The following is a 21,286-nucleotide window of genomic DNA, read 5'->3' as shown; positions in this document are numbered from 1 at the left end:
GCAAGGAGATTCTTCCCACATAGTGTTTTGTTGGCTCACTGTGCATCTTAGGAGCCAGCCTGTTTCTACCTGGCAAGTAAACAAAAGAGAATTTCCTGATCTCTCGATCTCTCTCCTGCTTGCTCTCCTTCTCTCCCTCTGAAGTAACCCCAATATCCTGCCTGCCCCCGAATACAGAGACCTGGTGATCAATTCCTTGCTTCCCCACTTTAGCACTTAAGGACATCTGGAAGCCTGGTTGTTATTTATGTTATGAAATTAGAATAATTCTCAGAAAAAAATAATGTCCACGAGGCAAATGGTATGTAGCAGGGACATGGGCTACCTGGATGTTTCTAACTTGTGTCTTATTAATGATTTGACAGTGACCGAACACTTTGAGGCAATATGGCTTAGTTTGTTTTTTCTTAATAAACTTTCCTATTGAGGTATAACATTCATGTACTGAAGTATACAACTAACTGTAAGTATATAGCCTGAATAAATTTTATAAATTTAATATACTTACATAACTGCCACTCAGATCAAGATATAGAACATTATCAGCACCTTCAAAATCTTTGTGCCCCTTTCATTTGGGTGTTTTTTTCCTTCCCTTAATAACCGCCACAACCCATCCTCACTCCCTTAAAATAATTAGAAATTCTGGTTAAAATGCAAACTCAAGAAGTCACAGGCAATCCTGGAGTCAACATCTAATACAGTTCATCAGGCAGTCAATGCCGACTCTTCTGTGGGACAGAATTACTCCCACAATCTGACATCCTTTCTTTAGCTCTGTCCTCAAGGATACTTTTGAAAGCAAAGAGATTTCCAGAGCAGCACCTATCTGTACAGAGTGAGAAACAACTGAGAAAGGAAAGGACGCGGAGGAAAGGGAGTGAATGAATGGGGCAGTGTCGATTCTGCCCTCCCAAGGTATCTCTGGGAGACTCTATCTGGATCAGACCTTAACATGGGTTAACTTGAGGCGGCGGACCCCATGGCTGGGAGGGACCCATCATGAAAAACCTTACGGCCCACATATGCCAGTGCCCGCGCTGTTGATCAGACACAACTTCGGGACTAGTCATGAGGATGACACCTCAGGTTTCCACTAGTACAACGGGCTTACTAGAACCAAGGCGCCCCTCCGACCACTAAGGATGCCGTGAGGGCAAGCAAACAAGTCCTCACGAAAATTCTCTGAAAGCAAATATAAGTAGCACTGGATTCAAAACATAAAATCTAAGAGTTGAAAACAGGGGTCGAAAACTCAAGTGGAGCATGGGTACCCTGTCTGAAGGGGAGGTACACCTGGACATCTGTTGATTGCTGCCAGGAGGAAAATGTAGGTTCAAGAAGGCAATATCTTCTGATTTTTTTCTATAGAAGCGAGAAGCTCATTTTCATGTAAAATAACACAATTTATAAAATTTGACATGGAATCCAGTTTAAAAAAAAATAATACTATGCGCCAAATAAAACACATTGTCAGAAGGACTGACAGTTCCCAATCTCTGGTCAACGGACCAGTCTTCCCATCTAGGGCTCAATCTTTGTTCCTACCCCACTACTCTCAAGGGATCAGACACGAGCTAGTGGACAGTAGTGGGTCACAGTGGCAAAGAGGGGACAAACACTCCAGGTTAAGAACGGCCAATTGAGTCCAACACTCTATTTTTTTTTTTTTTAAATTATGAAACTGAGGTCCAGGAAGGAAATGTGCTTTTATCAAGGCCATCACAATGATGGTGATGGGGACTCCCCACTCCCATTTCCAGAGACCTGCTGCCTGATCCCTTTTCCTGGCAGGCAAAGGTCTCAGTTGGAGGACAAGAGCACAGGCAGCAAGCAAGAGGCTGGGCCTCATCTCATGAACCTGGGGATTCTGCTGATGCCAAATGGCCCCTTTGGCCCACAGCCCAAAGCTCTCTGCTGCTGGGGCCTTTAGAGGAGAGGCCCTGTTCCTTACCTGTACATCCAGGTTTTTGCGAGAAGAGGCAGGTGTGTTGGCATAGGAGCTGATGGAGGAGCTGGTGTTGATGTCATCAGTGCTGAGGTTGTCTATGGTGTCGCTGATCCCACTGCTGACGGAGCTGCTGTCATCCCAGCTGCCAAGACAAACACATCCTGAGCATCAGAACCTCACGCTGTGCCAGCTCATGCTGATGGTACAGACAGATACGCACCATCCCTGGAGGCTCCCTGTGTCATAAAGCCCCAGACAAAGCTCTTTTGCCTCTGATGCGATATGACTCATCTTCACGGGTGCCATTCATCCTTGCTGCTATGGACTGGCAGCTGGGTGAAGTGGCTGATACATATCTTCCCCCAAAGGCTGGCTGCTTCCCTGAGCAGAGGTGGCTAAAGACACTACCTACTTCCTACCCCATCCTCAGCTTCATCTCGGGATCTTTATAAAAGTCAATGGCTCCTTCCCAGGCCTAGTGGCAGAGCAGGAGCGGTGGGTCTGGAGACTAGAGCTGAAAGCAGTGCAGAGAGTCAACAGCACTGCCCTCCCTGGGGGTCAGAGTAGGAAGAATTCTCACCGCTATACAAATCCTCTGGACTTCACTCCTGGAATGAAAAGCCAAGCTGCAAAATTCAGCAGGAACCTGTCACCTCTATTGGTAGCTCTAAGTCTAATAATTTCCCAGGATACATTCAAAATAGAATTCTTCATTTCCCAACTCTCAAATCCGTTGGGACCTCCCTGCCCCTCACCACTGCTCGATTCAAGTCTCCAGGCAATGATTCTTCTTCTTCCTCCTTATCATCTTCCGCCTCTCAACACCATCAGGACACATAATCCACCTTCTGGTCCTACGATCTCTATTGGTGAAATGTGCACACCGCTCTACCTCTCCTGCCACCCCGCGGTTCAAGCTGCTACCAACTCTGCCTGGGTCATGGCCAATAGGCCAGCTGGACTCCACACTCCACTTCTGCTCCCTAACAGTCCCTTCTCCCCACAGCCATATCTGAAACATAAATCAGATCCTGCTGCTCCACTGCTTAATATTCTCCAGTGGCTTCTCAAGTACTTACAACCCTAAGTCCTTACTCTGGCCCTCAGGACCCTCTGATCTAGCCTCCCTCTTCAGTCCTGTCTTTCGCCCGCCTCTCCATTGCTCATTGGCTCTGGTTACATGGGCTTCTGTTTCTTCTAAGCCAACAAGGTTCTTATGTTCTAGGCTTTCCATTTGTTGTCCCTCTTCCTGGACACTTGTCCATGCCTCCTCCTCCTCTAAAGTGTCACCTCCTCAGAAAGGCCTTCTCGGTCCTTCTATGTACAGTGCCCCCACCCCTCCACTACCCATCAAGCCTGTTGCGTTTTTTCTTTTGGCCGCAGGGCGGCAGGTACAAAGCAGGTACTCAATAAATACTTGCTGATTTTAACTCATGGGGCTATAAAGTATGCTTCCAACACTGCTCAACTTGAGCTAGTGGAAATATGTAAGTACTACTGTTTTCTATTGTATAGGTAAAGAAACTGAGGCTTAGAAAGTCCAGACCACTAGTGAGAAGTGGAGCAGGATATGGATCCAGCCATTCCGACTTCAGAGCCATCCTCTTTACTGTGACACCAGATGGCATTCCATTATGTTACTTTTCAGTGCACACGCAAACGTTACATGGCCCACTTCGCAGAAGAAGACCAGGCTTAGGAGACCCCAGCAGGACCGGCAGGGCCCGTCTCTCCACCTGGGGCTGTCTGATAACAAAGCATTGTCTTAATCACATTACCCCGCCACTCAGCCCTCCACTGTGTCTTGAGGAAAGGCCTACGAAGAATCGGCCTGATGCTTCAGAAATGTCGAGTGGCTGAGTACCCCAATCCCACCCCTAGCAACTCAAAAAAAGTTCTAGTTCACACCACCAGCTTATAAACCACCCGCCTGAGCAATGTGGATCAGGCAGAATGACAAAGGCAGAGTGAAAACCCATTTTCATCGTCTTTCCCTTCAGTACTCCTATCTGTCTTCCAAAAGCCCACCTGGAGGGTCCCACAGAAATGCAGGGGAAATGTGTGACCGTGGTTCCCAAGTAGGGAGGATGACGGCAGGAAACCTGAGGGCTCAGAAAGGGGTTTACTGTGGATGAAGTCACAGCATCCTGGCCTCCACCGGGTTCTAAATCCTCCTTTGAGGTCTTCTCCAAAGACATTTAATCTACCATCTGGTCCCACCATCTCTATTTGTGAAATGTGCACACCTCTCCACCTGTCCTGCCACCCTGCGGTTCAAGCTGCTACCAACTCTGCCTAGGTCATGGCCAATGGGCCAGAGGGACTTATGCCCACCCTAACCACCCCTTACTCTGAATTCCCACATGGTCTCATACATTTGGACTCCTTTCTAAACACTCTATACTCAATTTTCTAGTTATTTCCTATAGAAAGGTCTGCCTTACCTTCCAAACATATGCAGGGGCCTGCCTCGTGACAGCACCTATGTGCACCTCACACGTCAGGTGTCATGCCAGGTACTTTACATATATATTTCTCCAGTCCTCACATCACACCTGCAAAGTACCTATTATCTTCCTCATTTTATAGATGAAGAAATCAAGGCTGAAAGGACAAGGATCCTGACCAGTGTTTTTCGGTCACTGTTGGAATTAGATTTAAAATGCATAATTGTCCAATATCAGAACATGTGCTCCTTCTAGCCTATATCATGCTGCCTATAACAGCAATGTCCATTCACTGAGAACCTGCCATGTGACAACTCTTCGACATTTGCATATATTCTCACCAACTCTCCTACACACTGGTAAGTGGCCTTGCTCCATAACGAGGGCACTGAGGCTGTGAGAATTATCGTGCAAAAGGTTGCTTTGCAAAAGCATGGCCGAGCCCGGAGTGAAACACTATCTGACCCCAAAGCCTACCTTTTCCCCTTCCACTACCTGTAGGTGGTGCTGCGGCAGTGTCATCCTCACTCTGCGGGCCACCTCTCCTCCATCTCCAGGCACACAGTATGTGCTTATTAAATGCCTCTGACTGAACTCATGTGTGGGAGAGAGAGAGGGCAGATTCTGTTGCAAAGTCACCACCAGCAGTAGATTCAGAGCTCAGTTTCCTCATGACTTCATTCTTCGACAAGTCAAAACTTCTGTGCCTCCATTCCCTTGAGGGTGACATGTGGATGATAACACTTGGGATAGTAATAATCATATAAGGTTCTGCTGGGGGAAGCATGACAGAATGGAAACGGACTCAAATCTGCTCTCACAATTCAAAGAAAAGCCCTTGAGTCTTGAATTCCATCAGCTCTAAGGAGTTTGGAATTTAAGGTAGCTAAAATTTCCTATAATCCGGTGAAAAAGAAAGAAGACTGATGTGAAGAGTGTGGCCAGCGGGAGGAAGGAGGGAAGTCAGTAACTGATGCCTATGAATCCAGGTTCCAGATTTTTGCTTTGAAATTGTATCTGCTCTTCCCCTGTGGCCTTTCAACACCAGGATATTATTCCAGTGGGGCACGGGGCCCTCGTGGCACACATGATTCTCCCCCTGCAGTGCCCAGAGCATCGTGAGGCTTATCCTGAGTTTAATTGAGCTGGCCCAGAAGGGGAGGAGCCAGTGGTCTACCCCATAGAAGAGTGGGAATGAGGGAAACCAGTGATGATGATGAAGGGGCAGTGACACTAATGTAAGCCCATGCTGAGCAAGAGCTCCCTGTGTGACAGAAACTAAAGCTGTCTCCGTAACTCAGAAAACCAGTCATGTCTCCTTCACTTCCGGATCTTTTGGGACACCGGCAAGTATATCCAGGTATATAATCACTTAGTTCTAACTTGTCTTTGCCCCCAAATTTGGGGGCTAAATGGTCATTTGCCACCAAGATGAGGTCAATGAGTCATCTTGGGAATGAGGTATTCTAAGGAACATCAGTTCCCTGAGATGCTGTGATAATGGCGCTGCCCTAACAAGGGACTGTGGGGTGGGCTGGCTCTTCTGTGCCCCTCTTAGAGATTCACATTGTACGTGCACATCTTAATGACTGTGAAATCCTGAAACGATCTGATCCCTTTAACTTTGCCTAAGATAGCACTTCCCAAACGTATATGACCACACAGGAGATACTGAGAAGAGTGAAAATACAACTCTGGAAAAAATACGATTGAAGCCTGGAGCTGCCAGCAGTCACTTTGTCCTCAGCTGCCCCAGAAGGCAGCTAGCACAGAGGGAAGTAGAGCTCCTGTACGCTCAACTTCCTTTAAAGCCAGAGGACCCTGGGAGACCAAACTGTGAGAACTAATACATTCTGTTCCTTTGCTCAAAACTGGTTTTTTTTTTTTTTTTTTTAGGTTTTTGTCACTAGGTATACTTGTGCTAAATAATAGGGAATTGCAGTTTGTTTGTAAAATGACTCCAGACATGTGTGGCTGAGAGTCAGACAGGAAAAATGTGGAAAGCATGCGGAATTTATTCAGGCGGCAAGGACATTAGTTGAATCCATTCAAGTAGCAAAGGAAATTAGGTACAACCTGGGATGGGGTACAAAAGTCCATTGACCCAAGTCGGGTGATAAATGTTGAAAGAGGTTACAAAAACTGATTACGAATGAAACTTGAAAGAAACCCAGAGGATCTGTGTTTACTGTGTGGTGAAATGAAATTCCAGCTCAGAGGCTCAAGGGACCCCGATGACATAGCAGAAAGAACTACAGAGTATTCAGCTACAGTGCTGAAGCAGCCATTCTGGAATATGAGTTGCCCATTCCTGTATCATGGACTTGAACCTGACCGAGAAAAACCATATGATGTCCCTGGGCCCACCTGAGATGATAAACCTACTATCCTTAGTTGGAAATAAGTTACTTTAAATCCAGGGAAAGGTTTGAAAAGATGAAGAAAGATGAAGTTAATCATAATATTAATACTTAAGTTTAGGATGAAAGTTTTCTGATAATTAGGATAATCTCTGTATATTCATAACATTTAAAAGAATATATGGCATATTAGAGAATCTGAAAAATGGTCTCGTGACTTTGGTTTTAAATGAGTACTGATTTCTGATGAGATTTTTTAAGTTGAAAGATTTGAGAATTGGATTCAGACTGTAAAAAGAATGGAAGCGTTTAAGATAATTTATGACATTTGTAACTTTAATGGATTTGTAAGCGTTGTTTAAGTGCTTAGAAAGATTTTGCTTGTTAGGCTGGTAAGTCTATCCTGTCAGACATTTGAAGAGCCTGAGGAAACCAGGCATGTTAAATTTATGAATACAGACTGAATTTAAGAAAACAATTATCCCAGCTTGCACACAGAAGTAATTGTTTAAATTCAACTTGTTAAATCTGAATAAAATACTAATCAAATAAGAAGTGGAAATCATCTTAATTTATACAAAAACACTTGATTTATAGATGAAATTTGTAAGAAAACCTACTTTTAAAAATGAAACTTCAATAAATCGAACAGTAAAGCCTAATTAACTCTTAGAAGCTCTTTTTGGACATAAAAGCATTCCTTAGACATTTAGAACGCTATTAAAGAACATTTCATTTTCTAAATGAATGAATGAATGATTTTTACATGAATGACTAAAAGAATAAATGAACCCAAGACAGCATCTCCTCTCTTCACCAGTTTTTCCTACTCTGGTTCGCCTTCCCTCTACACTGTAAGACTTGCAAAGCTACTCTAAAAATCTTAGTGGAAACAGCACTGTGTGCAACAGCTTGAGAAACAATCAGAAGAACCCCAGGGCCTTTTCCAGACTCAAGTTCTATATAAGGAAACTAAAAGGGATGTGGGACACCGAGCTTGGCTAGTTTCCCTGTTTTGTTGTTTTGTTTTTAATTTTAAGACAGCATATCATGGGTATGCCCTATAAATCCATTGGTTGCCATATCTAGAGAAATGGCAATAAGATGCTTCCATTGATTCCTTACAATCATCAACACGAAAGCACCTTACCCCAGTCACATCACAACCATGTATGTACCTTTTTCTCTACTCAATGAAATGTCCTCTTTTAGTTCAGTCAGATAATGGCATAACTGGAGTTATAAGTGATTAGATTTGAAAATGACGTTCATTTGCTTTTAGCCAATGGTGGGGAGAAGGAATTCCCTCAAACATCTGCGATTTTTTCTCCCAAGACTCCTAAACACAATATTTTTGGAACCTGAGCCAGGGGCCTTGAATTCACTTACTCATCTCATCCAGTCAGCCAGCACCCTCTAAGTGCCAGGCACCAGGTAAGGCACCAGGGATATAGTGATGATTCAGAGTTGTCGTGACCCTTGACCGCAAAGCCAGTGGCGTGACAGACAAGAACACACAGATCAGACACAAATGAAAACGTAAAATAGAGAGATGAGCAAAGGGCTCCAGGTGGAAACGTATTGGTTCCAGACATTATTTCTATCGTCGTGGGTATTTCCTTAAGCCACCAGCCAAGCCCCAGCACAAAGCAATAGTCTGGCAGGTGCTAAAATCCAAGCCCACCAACACTCTTTGCTGTGCTGCACTCTCCTTCAAGGAAAGAAAGAGGCAAAGGGAAGGAGACAGAAGAGCCAAGAGAGTCAGACCCTGACCTCCCCCGTCCCCAGAACTACTTCCTGTTAAGAGTTTACACATGTCACTTCCTCTCTAGGCCCCAGGTTCCCGTACAAGGAGAGAGCTGTAAGAAGCCATCCCGAAGGCTGCTTTCTAACTGACATCTTGTGAGTTTAAGCTCAGAGAAAAGTTGGTACAGAGGCAAATGGGCACACTGACGATACACCCCACTGGTCTCCCAGCATCTCCTCCCATTCAGCAAAAGCTGCAAAACAGGTAACTACGGACTTCACCCCTCAGATTATTTTAGATAATCTTTTAGATATTTGCAATAGGTGCCAATGTCTTAAACATAGGAGACAATCACTAGGCCTAGGTAGTAACTGCCCTCTTCAGACAGAGATGTGCTTTCCCATCTGTACCTTTTCACTTATAGATGCTACCTGACTGGGCCTGCAATTTGAGTTTGTAAGCCCTTGTATAGAGGCTTTAAAACCCAACTTACAATAAAGAACCTGCATCAGACCACAGTATTTATCGACAAAAGCAAAGGATGCAATCTAATATTTATAGCCACTACTGACAGTGTTTACCGAATGCCAGGTACTGCACTAAGCACATTACATGTATTATCCCACTCCCATTTCCTTTGAGAAGAAATGGAGGCTCAGGGCCCAGAGCTCATTGGAAGGATGGGATTCAAACCAGGTTCTAATGACTCCATGCAGCCTTCCAGCTCATCAGGAAGAGAGAACACGTGGATCAGCTTCAAAATCTGTCTGCGAGCCAGCCTAATCACAAAAGAATCTCCATGTGCTGACGGCAACCAAGCACATCAAGACACGCATCTTGGCCAAGATGGCACTTTAACCCAAACCAAGGTCTCCTCAAGGCCCAGATTGTTTGTCTACTACCTTTTGGAGAAATACAGATGCGAAGAGAAAAGGCTCTTCAAAAGTGACCAGAAAATCCATTCAAAAATGGAAAGGCCTATAAAACCAGAAGATCCAGTTTCAGTGTCTTACAAGAAATGCTGACATCACTGTGTCAGGAATTCAAATGCCACTCAGAGGGCTTAGAGCATAATTTTAACAGCCCAAACCCAAGCTATCTACTATGAAAAACGCAGGTGAAAGAGTCATAAATTTCTCCAGCTTCTCGCACTCCCTGTTTTCCTCCTCACCGTTGTGGGGAGTGAGCATTTCATAGAACTGAGGAAGGAAATCTACTTCAACTGGGTCCCCCGAAAAACCACCTTTAATTTGGACAAAATTTTAAAATCACACTTTTCTGGGAGTAAGTAGATGCAGCAGTAATTTGTAATGGTCTTAAATTAATGTGACATTATAACTTCATCTCCCATGAAGCAAAAAGGCAAAACAGAATCCCAAGGTTAGAGGATTACACAGATTTTTCCATGACGATTTACACACCCAGGTGTGAGGATTCCTGGCTTTCAGCAAGACCCTCTGACTCCGAGGAGTTATTGAAAGATCCGGAGGGTTTTTATACTTTTCAGACCAACTCACTGTGAGATAATGTTGTTTATTCAAGGGAAAGACATGCTAAGTGATGTTGTAAAAAAAAAAAAAAAATCAGATGGCAAATACATATTCGTTCTCTGCTCACTAATAAGCCACAGTGAGTTGGCAGAGAATAAAGTACTATAACTGTAGTTCTGAAAGTGATCTTCACAAAGCAATGGATTCTAACCCCCAGTCCCAAAGACTGGGTCTGCTTCTGGAAGGCCCGAGGCCGCACCCACCCACCTCCCCCCACTCCCACCGCCTTTCCCCTGCTCCCCCTTTCTGCCTCTTTGGTGACTGAACTCACGGAGCAGAGCCACCAGAGCCACCGGGGTCTGTGTCCAGGCCTTACCTGCTCACTTTTCCAGTTCTGCTCCAGAATCCCGGCAGAGCCCATTTACATGGCCGAGTGCCCTCCGACAGACAGTTGTATTCAGTTGCAAAAGCACAGACTGGTGAAACTTGTTTTCTGGCTATTGTTCAAGGCAATTGTTCCTATGAAACCCCAGGGCCCAAGCGGAATGAGATCCTTTGGTGTGGACGAGTGAGCAAGCCCGACAGGAGGCTTAGCGGTAACCCCCCTGGGGAAGGGAAAGGGTTTGGCTACCTACAGGCTCCCACCAGACAGGTATGTTAACTATTTCCTCCCCAGGAGGTTTCTCAAGAGCATCATCACTAACCACAGCAAGGCCTATTAAGAAAATCCACCTTCAAAGAATGCAATGGGACTTCTACAGAATCCTGCTTTTCATTGTTTATCTGAGAATGATAATAGCCAACTTTAACTGAAGTTTAAAGTTGTGCCTGACCCTGTGCTAATTCGATTACTTACTTATTTCATTCAACCCTCACAACTCTATGATAAAAATAATAATGCTTACTGACTTTATGTGTCAGACCCTGTTACTTTATCTTTCCTCCCAGGTACCATGAGATAGAGGCTATAATATAGCCATTCTAGAGATGAGGCTTGGAAAGAAAGGCCCAGTGGCCATACTACTAGGAAGTGATGAAGCTGGGATTTGAACACGGATCCAAGCATTTTCAACCAATTCATTTATTTATTCATTTGACACATTTTAATGAACTCCCGTCATGTGTATTAGAAAGCTTTTGAAGTTTTCCACATCAAAAAAAAAAAAAAAAGATACAATTACTTGAATAAAGCCACAAGCAAGATCACCTTTGGGATCAGCCTACATGGTTTATAGTAGTTCTGTTCAAAATGAATTAAAGCAAGGGAGGAGTTAGACACTAATCCCAGTGTATTTAGTCTCATCTAGCAGTGGGCCAGGGCACCACTAAGCCATAGAGGCTCCAGATGGAGACAGGACAAACTCTGGAGAGAAAAGTAAAATAGATCTGTGTTTGAACTCTGGCTTTGCCATTTACTTTGCGACAACAGCTGCCCCTCCAGAAGACCCAGGTTTCTTCCGGTGTGATATGGTACTAATAACACCCAATCCTCATGAGCCTTTTGTTGGGACCAAATCAGATCTCCAGGCACATAGGAGATAACCAGCTCCTATCAGCTGCAGTCCAGAATCCGGGGAACCTGCAGGGACCGCAGGAAGGAGATGCAGTCCCACAGTGTGAAATGGCTGATAAAGTTCGAGTGCAAGAACTTGCTTCCTGTTGCCATAAATGGGCAGTGTCCCAGGGGAGAAGCAGCTTCTACAGACAGTGCCAGGTGCAAGGCCAATCGTTTGGGGTGGAGAGAGGGACCGAGAGCCCCATAAAGTGGGCTCCAAGGGGATTTAGCAGCACTCAGGACGCCCTGGGGTTGAGTTTCACCCCACAGTACCTTTGTCCCATTTTGGTAATTCATTCCCTCAACAAGTAGGTGGTCCCCTGAGTAAGCGTGAAATTCTTCTCTTTGGCTCCAGGAGTTCGGTCAGGTTGAAAACCCCAGAGCTCTGGTCCGGATGCCTTAGACACTCATTGTTACAATAGGCACCAGAGTGTCTGCTGACCTCAGTTACACAAAGCCCTCCTCCTCCCAGGCACCTCCAGAGTGGGTTGCTGACATTTGGTCCACTGCTTTTGCCAAAGATTTCAACAAACCCATGCTAGTGTTCTGTTTACCAGAAATTACACATACTCTAAACATAATAGAATTCAGATTATTTCACATAGGTAATAAAAAAATAAGAAACAATTACACAAACAAGGTGAAAAGTTTTAATAGTGGGTTCCACACACACTGATAAGCACTTTACATATATTATCCCACATACTCTTCTCCATTACCTTATAAGGCACAAACTTTTAATGTCCCCCTTTCACAGACGTGGAAACTGAGGCCTACAGAGGCTAGGTGACTTGCCCAAGGTGCCAGAGCTAATAAATTGAGCTGGATTTGAACCTAGATCTGCTGGATTCTGAAACCTAAGCTCTTCTTAACCACATTAATTCAACCGAAGAGCAGAAGGAAAGATGCTTTTAAACAGATCATGGTCATAAAAGAACTCAGGACTCCCACTTGTTACCCAAAAAGCCCAGGACACTTTTTAATGCAATCATTATTCTTAAAATGCTCCAATTAGTTAAAAGGAGAGGGGATAGGGGAAGAATCCCAGACAGGGCATTGGCTGGCTGCCTTAGGTCTGAGTAGATGGAGGGGAATGTGGAGTCCTAACACTCCCATTCCCCCTCTGTATCTTCCCTTCTCCCCCTTTACCTCCGAATACATCTTAAAGGTCTGGTCACCCGAATGCAAAAAACAGAACTGCAACTGCCTCAGGGCAGCTGAGAGAGGTGGCTGTCCCCCCAAACCAAGCTGGCCTCACTCTGCAGTTTATCAGGGGCCTGCCCTTAAGCTACCCTCTTTGAAGCAATGGGGAAGGAAAGGTCAAGGAACAACCAGCAAAAAACAGAGTGGAAAATGAATAAGACATGGGGAAAAAAAAAAAAAAAAAGAAAGAAACAACCAAAGTCAGTGTCACAATCCAAGAGCAGCTCAGCCCTAGCTAATTAGCCACCCCAAGCACACATGTGAGCAGCTAGTGCCAAGCATAGGTCAGCATTAACATGCTTGGTGTGCAACCTCTCCCTCCAGGACTCAATAAATACAGATTCCCAGGAGGCAACCCCAGAGTTCCAGGGCCCAAGGCCAGTTCTAAGGCCATCAATTCCCCTCAGCTTTGACTTCCACTTAGGTTCCTATCCTCTCTGAACCAGGTACAAGCACAAACCCAGCCACAGATCCATCCATCAGCTCAGGAGCCTCAAAGAGGTCAGAGAGTGTCCAGGTAGGTCCTGCTGCTCCAGAAACCAGCAGAAGCCACGGGGCCCAGGCAGGTCAAGCTTGTAAGTATCATGTGTACTTTGCTGAGTACTCCACTGCACTTGGTTCAGTCTTCCAGCTGAACCCACATTTAAACTTGCAGATAAAACCACCCCGGCCAGGCCAGGCCCAGCAAGGAAGGCCGAGTGGTGGAGGGGACCTAGGCTCCACTCTCTGTTTTTTTTTTTAGCTGTGTGACCTTGAGCAAGTTATCTAACCTCTCTTAGTTCCCACTGTCTCGCCTCAAAATTGAGGATAATTTCATTGCTGGCTTTGCAATGAAAATTCAATGAGACAATGTCTGTCAGATGCCTGGCAAGTAGTAGACAGTAATGAACGTTGTTTTCTCCTCCCCTTGTCTAGCTTAAAAAGAGAAATGTTCCTCTTCGAGCAGCTTTCTAACAGTCCTAGCAAACAAGAGAAGTACTCATACTTAAGTCTCCCATGCCATCTCTCCTGGAGCCTAGTTTCCTGAAAAAAACCCACTCAGTAATTTGCAGTATTAGTAAACACAACCGCGAGTTCACCCGGCTTCTTAGGATTCCAAACAAAACCTCCAACTGCAAATCAGGGCCCTCTGAACCACTAGCTGCCCTTGCCAGGGGCCCACACTGACTCTCTGCAGCTTCCTCCTCCCCTTAAGCTGAAAGGTCTCCCCCAAAAAGCCTGGAATAAGGGCTGGGTGATCAACACCCAGTTTTTCAGTATCAGTAGCCTAATTTGATAAGATGGTCTAGAAAATATTGACATTACCTAAATGTCCAGGTGGACCAAGGACATCTGGGTAATGCTCCGGCTTCCACAGAAACTATCAAAGTTAGAATGAAAGGGGATGGGGGCGGGAGGAAGAAGGATGCTGAGTTTCCTGACTAGTGATTCCTCTAGCACATAGCGCATGGGGACATTGGCAGCTGTACACCACTGGCTGCTCTGCCTGGCTTTTTAATACCATCCAAGGAAAGAAAAGGCAGTACACACATCACACCCGGCCCCAGGCCGACTTTAGGAAATCATCCTACCTTGTAAGGTTCTTAGGCCAGAGCATTTCACTACATTGTGGTCCTTAGAGAAAGCGGACAAAGAAGCTGAATGAATCTCACAATGGCAACTCCTCAGCCAGCTGAGCCAGTCCACTTCGGGGCAGGGAGTCCCAGGCACCCAGCTGCTCTGCTACTAAAGGACCAGCTAGAAGGGGATCACCATTCCCCAGGCCAGGAAAGAAATCCGATCCACCAACAAAATTAACCCATAAAGCACTGAAGGAGCGAGAGGTCAGGTCTGAGTGCTAGTATCAAGTCAGCTGTGAAAAGCTTCAGCAAAGTAAAAGCTAACACCAAACTCTGCAACCGCTACCGTAAAGCACCGAGTAGAAGGGCCCTCATTATGGTCTCAGGGGAATCTGTAACAGCGGTTCAAACTGAATAAAATCTAAATGTGAAAAAAATTTAAATCCCTGTAGACTGTGCTAAAACGTTGAAGAAATTCTTTTTAGCCAAAAGTGCTTTTAACAATGACACAAAAATCACTGATAACATTTCTTAACTCATTCTATCAACAACTGAATACAAAGCATTTGATTGAAATGATTAGCCTACAGAGATAACTTCTGAACCCAAAGGGGAAAAGATACCTATTTACGTAGTTAGCACTGTCATACATTTTTCTAGTGATGTCAATCTTGATGCCATGCCAATGAAAATATGCATTAATTCCTGATGCTACTTATCTTTTTTTTTTTTTTAATAAAAGAAGCTCAGTGTACCCATGGCTACTTAAAACATTATGGTGCAGGGGCTGGGAGAGGAGGTGGGATTGTTGAGAGTCCCAGGTCTGGGATGGGAAAGGCTGCACCAACAAATCCCTATTAAAACCTGTAATCAAGGAATTCAGAAAGAACTATGTAAACAGATGCTGGGAACAATGAACAACTGTTTTACTACTGAGAATTCAAAAGCAAAATTATGTTATAGCTACAAGACAAGCTTTTATTTCAAAACGAAGAAGGATTAAGATGCTCTCCAAAACCCCCATTCTTTCTCCAAACAGCCTACCAGTTGGCTCCTGGCAGCTTTCAAAGACTTTGGCTGTGAAAGGCTCTACCCTTGGCCTGGGCTGACTCTCCAGTAGGCTGGGGTGGGGTGTAGGTTTTCTTTCTTTTTTTTTTTTTTTTTTAAGTGGTTAGGGGGGGGGGCGGAGGGGGCGGGTGTATGTATGGGGGGTGGGTGGTGACCGGAGGAAGCAATAACTGGCTCCAAGCAGGGTCTCTGTGTGGTCAGTGTTTGCTTAGCAAACAGAAGCCTCTCAAAGGGGAATGAAGAGCCATTCCTCCTCCACCCAAGGGGGAGGGAATAAAAGGTCAGCTTGGAGAGGAAACAGGGTCTAGAGGGGCTTCCCAGGTGAATGCAAAAGCAAACGTGTCTGGGAGCAGAGATTGTAATCTTGAAGGAGTCTCAACTGAAGTTAATCATTCATAGCTCATCCCTCAGGGCATCCTCCTCTGCTTGAAAAAGTGCTGCCAGCATCCGCAGTGGGGAGTGGGAGGCAGAGGCCAGGGGCTGGGGAGGGGTGAGTTCAGGGGAGGTAGGTGTAGTCCATATTTATTAAGACAAAAAAGTCAGGATGGACCCGAGGTCTGGCTGACAAAGATGCTTTAAACCATTCCCCTTACCTTCTACATTGTCTCTGGAACAGAATTTATCTTTATGACATGACTTGTTTGAAAATCTGGCTGACTGCTGGGTTAATTTGGGTGGAATGGATTGTGACTATGTAGATGAATATATATAAAATGACATATATACATACGCCTATATACACACATATACATAAAAATGTCCACCGTTTGCTATAATCGGTCCTTGTTTTAAGCAAATATAATATGTAAAAATCCCGATTAACTGCCAAGATAAACTAAGGAATGTCCATTCATTTATTCAGTCATTCAACTGATATTTATTGGGCACCCACTATGTATGTGCCTATCATTGTTCTAACTGATGTGAATACAGGCATCAACAAAATAGACAAAACATTCTCTACTCTAATCCAGCTTACTATATAGTGGTAGAACTACTAAAATAAATGAGACAGAATGAAAATTATACAGTATGTTTGTGATAAATGCTAAGGAGAATAAACAATATAGAGAAGAGGATGTGACTTGTTGAGGGGAGTGTCTGATATTTTACATAGGGTGGCTAGGAAAGGCCTGCTGAGGGAATGATTGCTTTGGACCTGAAGGAAGGAAATGGTCAGTGCAAAGGTCCTGAGACAGGAGGATATAACTTACACATCCATTACACATTACACATATAAGAACCCGGAGCCCAGTGTGGCTAGAGCAGAATGAGCAGCAAAGCAAAGGGAGCCTAGGAGGAGGTCAGGCCAGAGAGGTCAGGGGTAAAGGAGACGGAGGGGCCTGAGGACAATCTGGCAAGTCACTGTAAGCATCTTGGCTTTTACTTTAAGAGAAGATGCACTGGAAGGCGAATAAACAGACTTTCTCCTTGTATAAAAGTTGATGTAAATCTCCTACAACACTAAATATATAACTTTGATCACACACAATTTTTACAAGGGGACTTTATTGCAAAGTACTTTAAGGGGGCGTGTCTCAGTGCTCTTTCTGTGGTTAAAAGTGAGAATCACATCTTTAATATGAAATGCTCTAAATCCTTCGCAGCTACGGGTTCCAGTTTAGCTAGAGCTTTTCTGTGCTGTGAAAGATAGCACTCGGTGTGGCTAAGAGATCCAGCAGCAGGAGAAGAGAGAAGAGAAAGGCAGGTCAACCAGCTCTATGAGAGCAGATGCTGTTCCGTGCTTTTCAGAGTCTTTTCTGACTCTGGCTTCTAAACAGGCCAAATTCCAAAGACCTTCTAGAACTCATAACATTTTTCTCCATGGAAACAATGTTATCGATGATGTTAAGGTTTCCAGGTTAACTCTTAGAGCAATTTTTTAAACCAAAAAGTACCCGATAACTTCTATCCAGACATCAAAGAGGAGAACAAAACTTAATAAACAGAAAACTACTGAAATTAATCTAAAAAGATGCTCGCTTATTTCCAATGAATACTTTATTAGACCAATACTAAGGAAGACACTTTTCTCCTTCTCCAATATCAACAGTTTCTCTCTTTTTACTGGCAAAGAAATATCGTGACCATTTCATAAAATGAAACGAAATTTCCTTTAACCTCATGTCCACATTCTTCACAATCATGCTAGTCTTCGCTCCCTGTAACAGCGAAGCACCTGAGAGGAGCTGTCCGTACTCCAACTCCTGTGGCCCATTCTCACTTCAACCCACCAGTCAGACTTGCGTCCCCACTATACCACTGAAACTACGTTTTGTTTCTCCCAAGAACATCAGTGCCTTATTTCTTGCCAAAACCAATGGTCAATTATCCATTCTTACTGAGTTTTCACCAAGACGTAGCACCCACAGCTCCTTCCTTCTGGAAGGGGCCTCTTCTCGGGTGACCATGCCTTCATCTGCCCCTGGTTGCTCCTCCTTCTCTGGCTGTGCCTCTCACTCTCCTTTGCTCACCACCCTCCCCCTCTCCTCTCCACCTCTAGGGTTCTGGTCCTGTCCCTAATTCCCTCTCTTCCCTACCTAGTCTTTTCCTAGGTGATCTCATCCATGGCTTCCATTAACGAGTCCTTTTGGTCATACTTGAACTTGATCACTACTTGGACCTTGGTCCAAGCCATCATCATCTCTTTCCTCCAATAGCCACCTTCCTCGGCCTTCCCTCTTGTCCTGCTAGGCTCCATCTCCACATAGCAATGACAGTTATCTTTTTCGAGTATACATCAGATTAGGTTACTTTCCTGCCTGAAACCCTCCAATAATTTCCCAAGAAAGAATAAAATCCAGATTTGTTCCCTTGGCCTAGAAGGCTCTATGTGATCTGACTACTCCCCACTCCCTCATTAAGTTTAAATACAGGGCCTGGGCCCTCGAAAGTACCAGCCACTTCACATGTCATAGGCCCTGTACTGTGGTTCCTTCAGTGTGCAACGTGCTTCCCCACATCTCCCCGTGGCTGCCTCCTTCCCACGGTTCAGGTCTTGGTTGGAACATCACCTCCTCAGGGATATCTCCCTAGGCTCTGGGGCTCTGGGTCACTTTCCACCACAGGATACTTCATGGTACTTACCAGTCAGCATATTTTTTTTTTTATGGCGGGGGGGGGAAGGAGGGATATTTGTTGTTCGCATTTTCCAAAAACTAAGTAAGCTCCTCAAAGACAGGAGTGCAGTCTTCTTCTGTCCTGAGCAGTCTCCTCCCCACGCCTAAGGCAGCGCTGACGTGGTCCTGGGCTGTGTACAGCAGGACAAAACAGGGAACTGAATGTTCAGTGCAGCTTCCTGGGGACTTCTGATACTTTCAAGGACTTTAGTTCAATGGTTCTTAATCTTTTATTTGGTCACAGGCCCATTTGAGAATCTGATAGAAACTCAGGTCTATGGTCAACATTTTGCACACAATTTCAGGGGCCTGATTCACTGACCCCCTGAAGCTTGTCCATAAACCCCAGGTTAAGGGGCAGCTGCTGCTCAGTTTTATGGTACTGACTCAGTTTGACGGTCTAGTTTCACATATATAGTATGATTCTTTCTTTCCTTAATTTGGAAGCCGTCTGATGCTCATTTGGGTAGCTTTCTTCTGGCTTGCTACTAATAGAACAAAGAGAGAAAAGAAGGAAGGAAGGTTCTTCTGGATGGATGAAAACGAATGAGAAGAGGTTTAAAAAAGATCTCTGAAAATGAGAAGCATCACATTGCCTGTCATGTGTGACCTGCAGTAGACAGTGGGAAGGGAAGAAATATTCCTGGAGTTTTTAGCAAAGCCTTTGAAGTATAGGACTGATCAAAAATTATAAGAAACTAGGCAGCTCTGGGATAGGAAATGAATGACGTTCAACTAAAGAGCCACATAATGCCTAACCTGTGCTGGACATTAGAAATAAGAGGATAAGTGAAAGAAAATGCCCCAGTCCCAATGGAGCTAGTTACCCATAGGAGATGAGCAAAGAAAACCATTCTGGATGCTATGGAAAAACGATGAAGGAAAGAACATGGTGCTGGAAAAGAGAGACACAGGAGGCGGTTTTTAAAAATACAGTGGTCAAAAAAAGGCACCTCAGGAAGTAACATTTAAGCTAAGATGTGAGAAATGTTGAGGTGATGATTCAGAATCTCTGCTTCTCCCTGGTCCTGGCTCTGCTTTTTTTTTTGCATTTACACAGATTGTGGGTCTCGCCCTACTTGTCCAGTGAGGAGGATATACTGTCCTCTGATCTTGTTGGAAAGACAGAATGAGCTGCACTTTCTGTCACCTTCAAGACGTTTACTTTTGTAATTGTCTGGAGCCCACACTTGTGCATACTCACACGCAAAAGACTTCATACACTCCTCCATCTTGAAACAACAAGCTTCATTCACCACCAGGAAGAGCATCCACTCTTATCCACGTTTACTCCCCTCCCATTCTGAAACCAGAGGCTTGTTAACAAAACCTTGGATAGAGAACACTGGGGAACATGACCACGGGTGCCAGCATCTTCTGCCTCGAAAGACTTTCCATCCTCAATCTAACATCAGAGATGCCTTTTCCAATGGAGGGCCAATCAACTATGAATCAGCTCCAAAACGGCAGCCTTTCCAATGAAGGACACGTGAAGCCAAAGTTATTTTCAAAGATAACAATAATTCAGGCTTATAGACTTTATTGCCTATAAATCTCACCTTGTTTAATTCTCACAACTGTGCTAACATGTATTCTTATCCTTATAGAACAAAAAAACAAACTGGAACTCAGGGAATCTAGATGATTTAGTCACGTGACTGCCGACGGACAGGCTGAAGCCCACGCCTTCAGATGCCAAATCCTGGTCGGTTTCCACGACCCCACATTAAGAGTGGTGAACACCTCCAGGTCACTACATCAGCAGATGACACTAAGACATTTAGTGGGCCAAGGTCATTCACAGGTTATCCCAGAGTCCTTTAGCTTCTTCTAACACTTCTGGGATTGGTCCAACCGAGATTTTTCCTTTTAACCAAATTCCATGATATCATGACTTCTACTGCATTCCCAGTGGCTATTATCTTTACAATATCGGCTGTGCGTTGACTTTTACGTGTCAGGTATTGTGCTGGGGAAACAGTGGTATGCAAATGAGAAAAAGCCTCTCTCGACCCTCATGGCATGTGTGGGGGTGTCTGGCAGTCAAATAAAAACAAATACATTAAATTACAAACCATGACACAAGCTATGAAATAAAAGACTAGTAAGCTGAGGTAGCATATTATAGGGGAGAAGAGACGATTACTGCCCATGAAGTGAGAAAAATCTGTGCCCCGGTTGCATGTACAAGAATGCCGTGGAGTGCTAAATGTCGATAATTTGGTGAAAATTTAGAAATGTGTGCCGAGATGTAGGTTTCTACACAGTGAAATCTAGATTATCTCATAAAACCCCATTCCAAACACCCTCGGCTGACAATAGCAGCCACAAAGATTCCTGTGTCATTGTTCCCATGGCCAATAAGGAGTAAGAGCAGATTAGAAAGTTAGTTCATCTGGTATTTAGGGAATAATTTAGAGCTGGGCTTTCCTAAATCTTTGGTCATGGTACTAAACCTGGTCATTTAGAAGCAAATATGAGAAAAAGAAAACCTAAAGAGGCTAATCCGTGTGGCAATTTGTCCTTTTAAAAAACAAACAAAAGAAATGAAAGGAAATTGAAAATAATGCATCGGCTATCAGTTGTATTTTTATAATGGTATTACGTGTGCATGGGATAATCCTAAGAGTCCAAATATATATTTTTGAAGCCGGAGTATTATCTCTATAAAGATGGAGTGGGTAATGAATAAAATATTTCAAAGCCACTCTGGCTTTTTAAAATGTGGCTCCAGCTGCAAGGACATCCTTGAGTGTGTCCACTGCAGGGTGAGATAAGGAGGGAGAG

At 44.4% G+C, this 21,286-nt stretch overlaps 1 protein-coding gene across 1 annotated transcript in view; it reads right to left on the bottom strand.

Annotated features, from left to right (window-relative positions):
- The window catches only part of NAV2 (neuron navigator 2), a 388,116-nt gene that overhangs the window by 76,150 nt on the left and 290,680 nt on the right, over positions 1-21,286 (bottom strand). Inside the window, exon 13 of the mRNA XM_023521874.1 lies at positions 1,955-2,093. Coding sequence (XP_023377642.1) covers positions 1,955-2,093 — 139 coding nt within the window. The remainder of the gene's footprint in view (positions 1-1,954; positions 2,094-21,286) is intronic.

This window comes from Pteropus vampyrus, unplaced genomic scaffold (assembly GCF_000151845.1).
Source record: "Pteropus vampyrus isolate Shadow unplaced genomic scaffold, Pvam_2.0 Scaffold321, whole genome shotgun sequence".
In the NCBI taxonomy this organism is placed as follows: Eukaryota; Metazoa; Chordata; class Mammalia; order Chiroptera; family Pteropodidae; genus Pteropus; species Pteropus vampyrus.
The sequence above is the reverse complement of the archived record's forward strand: the minus strand, read 5'-3'. Positions and strand labels throughout refer to the sequence as shown.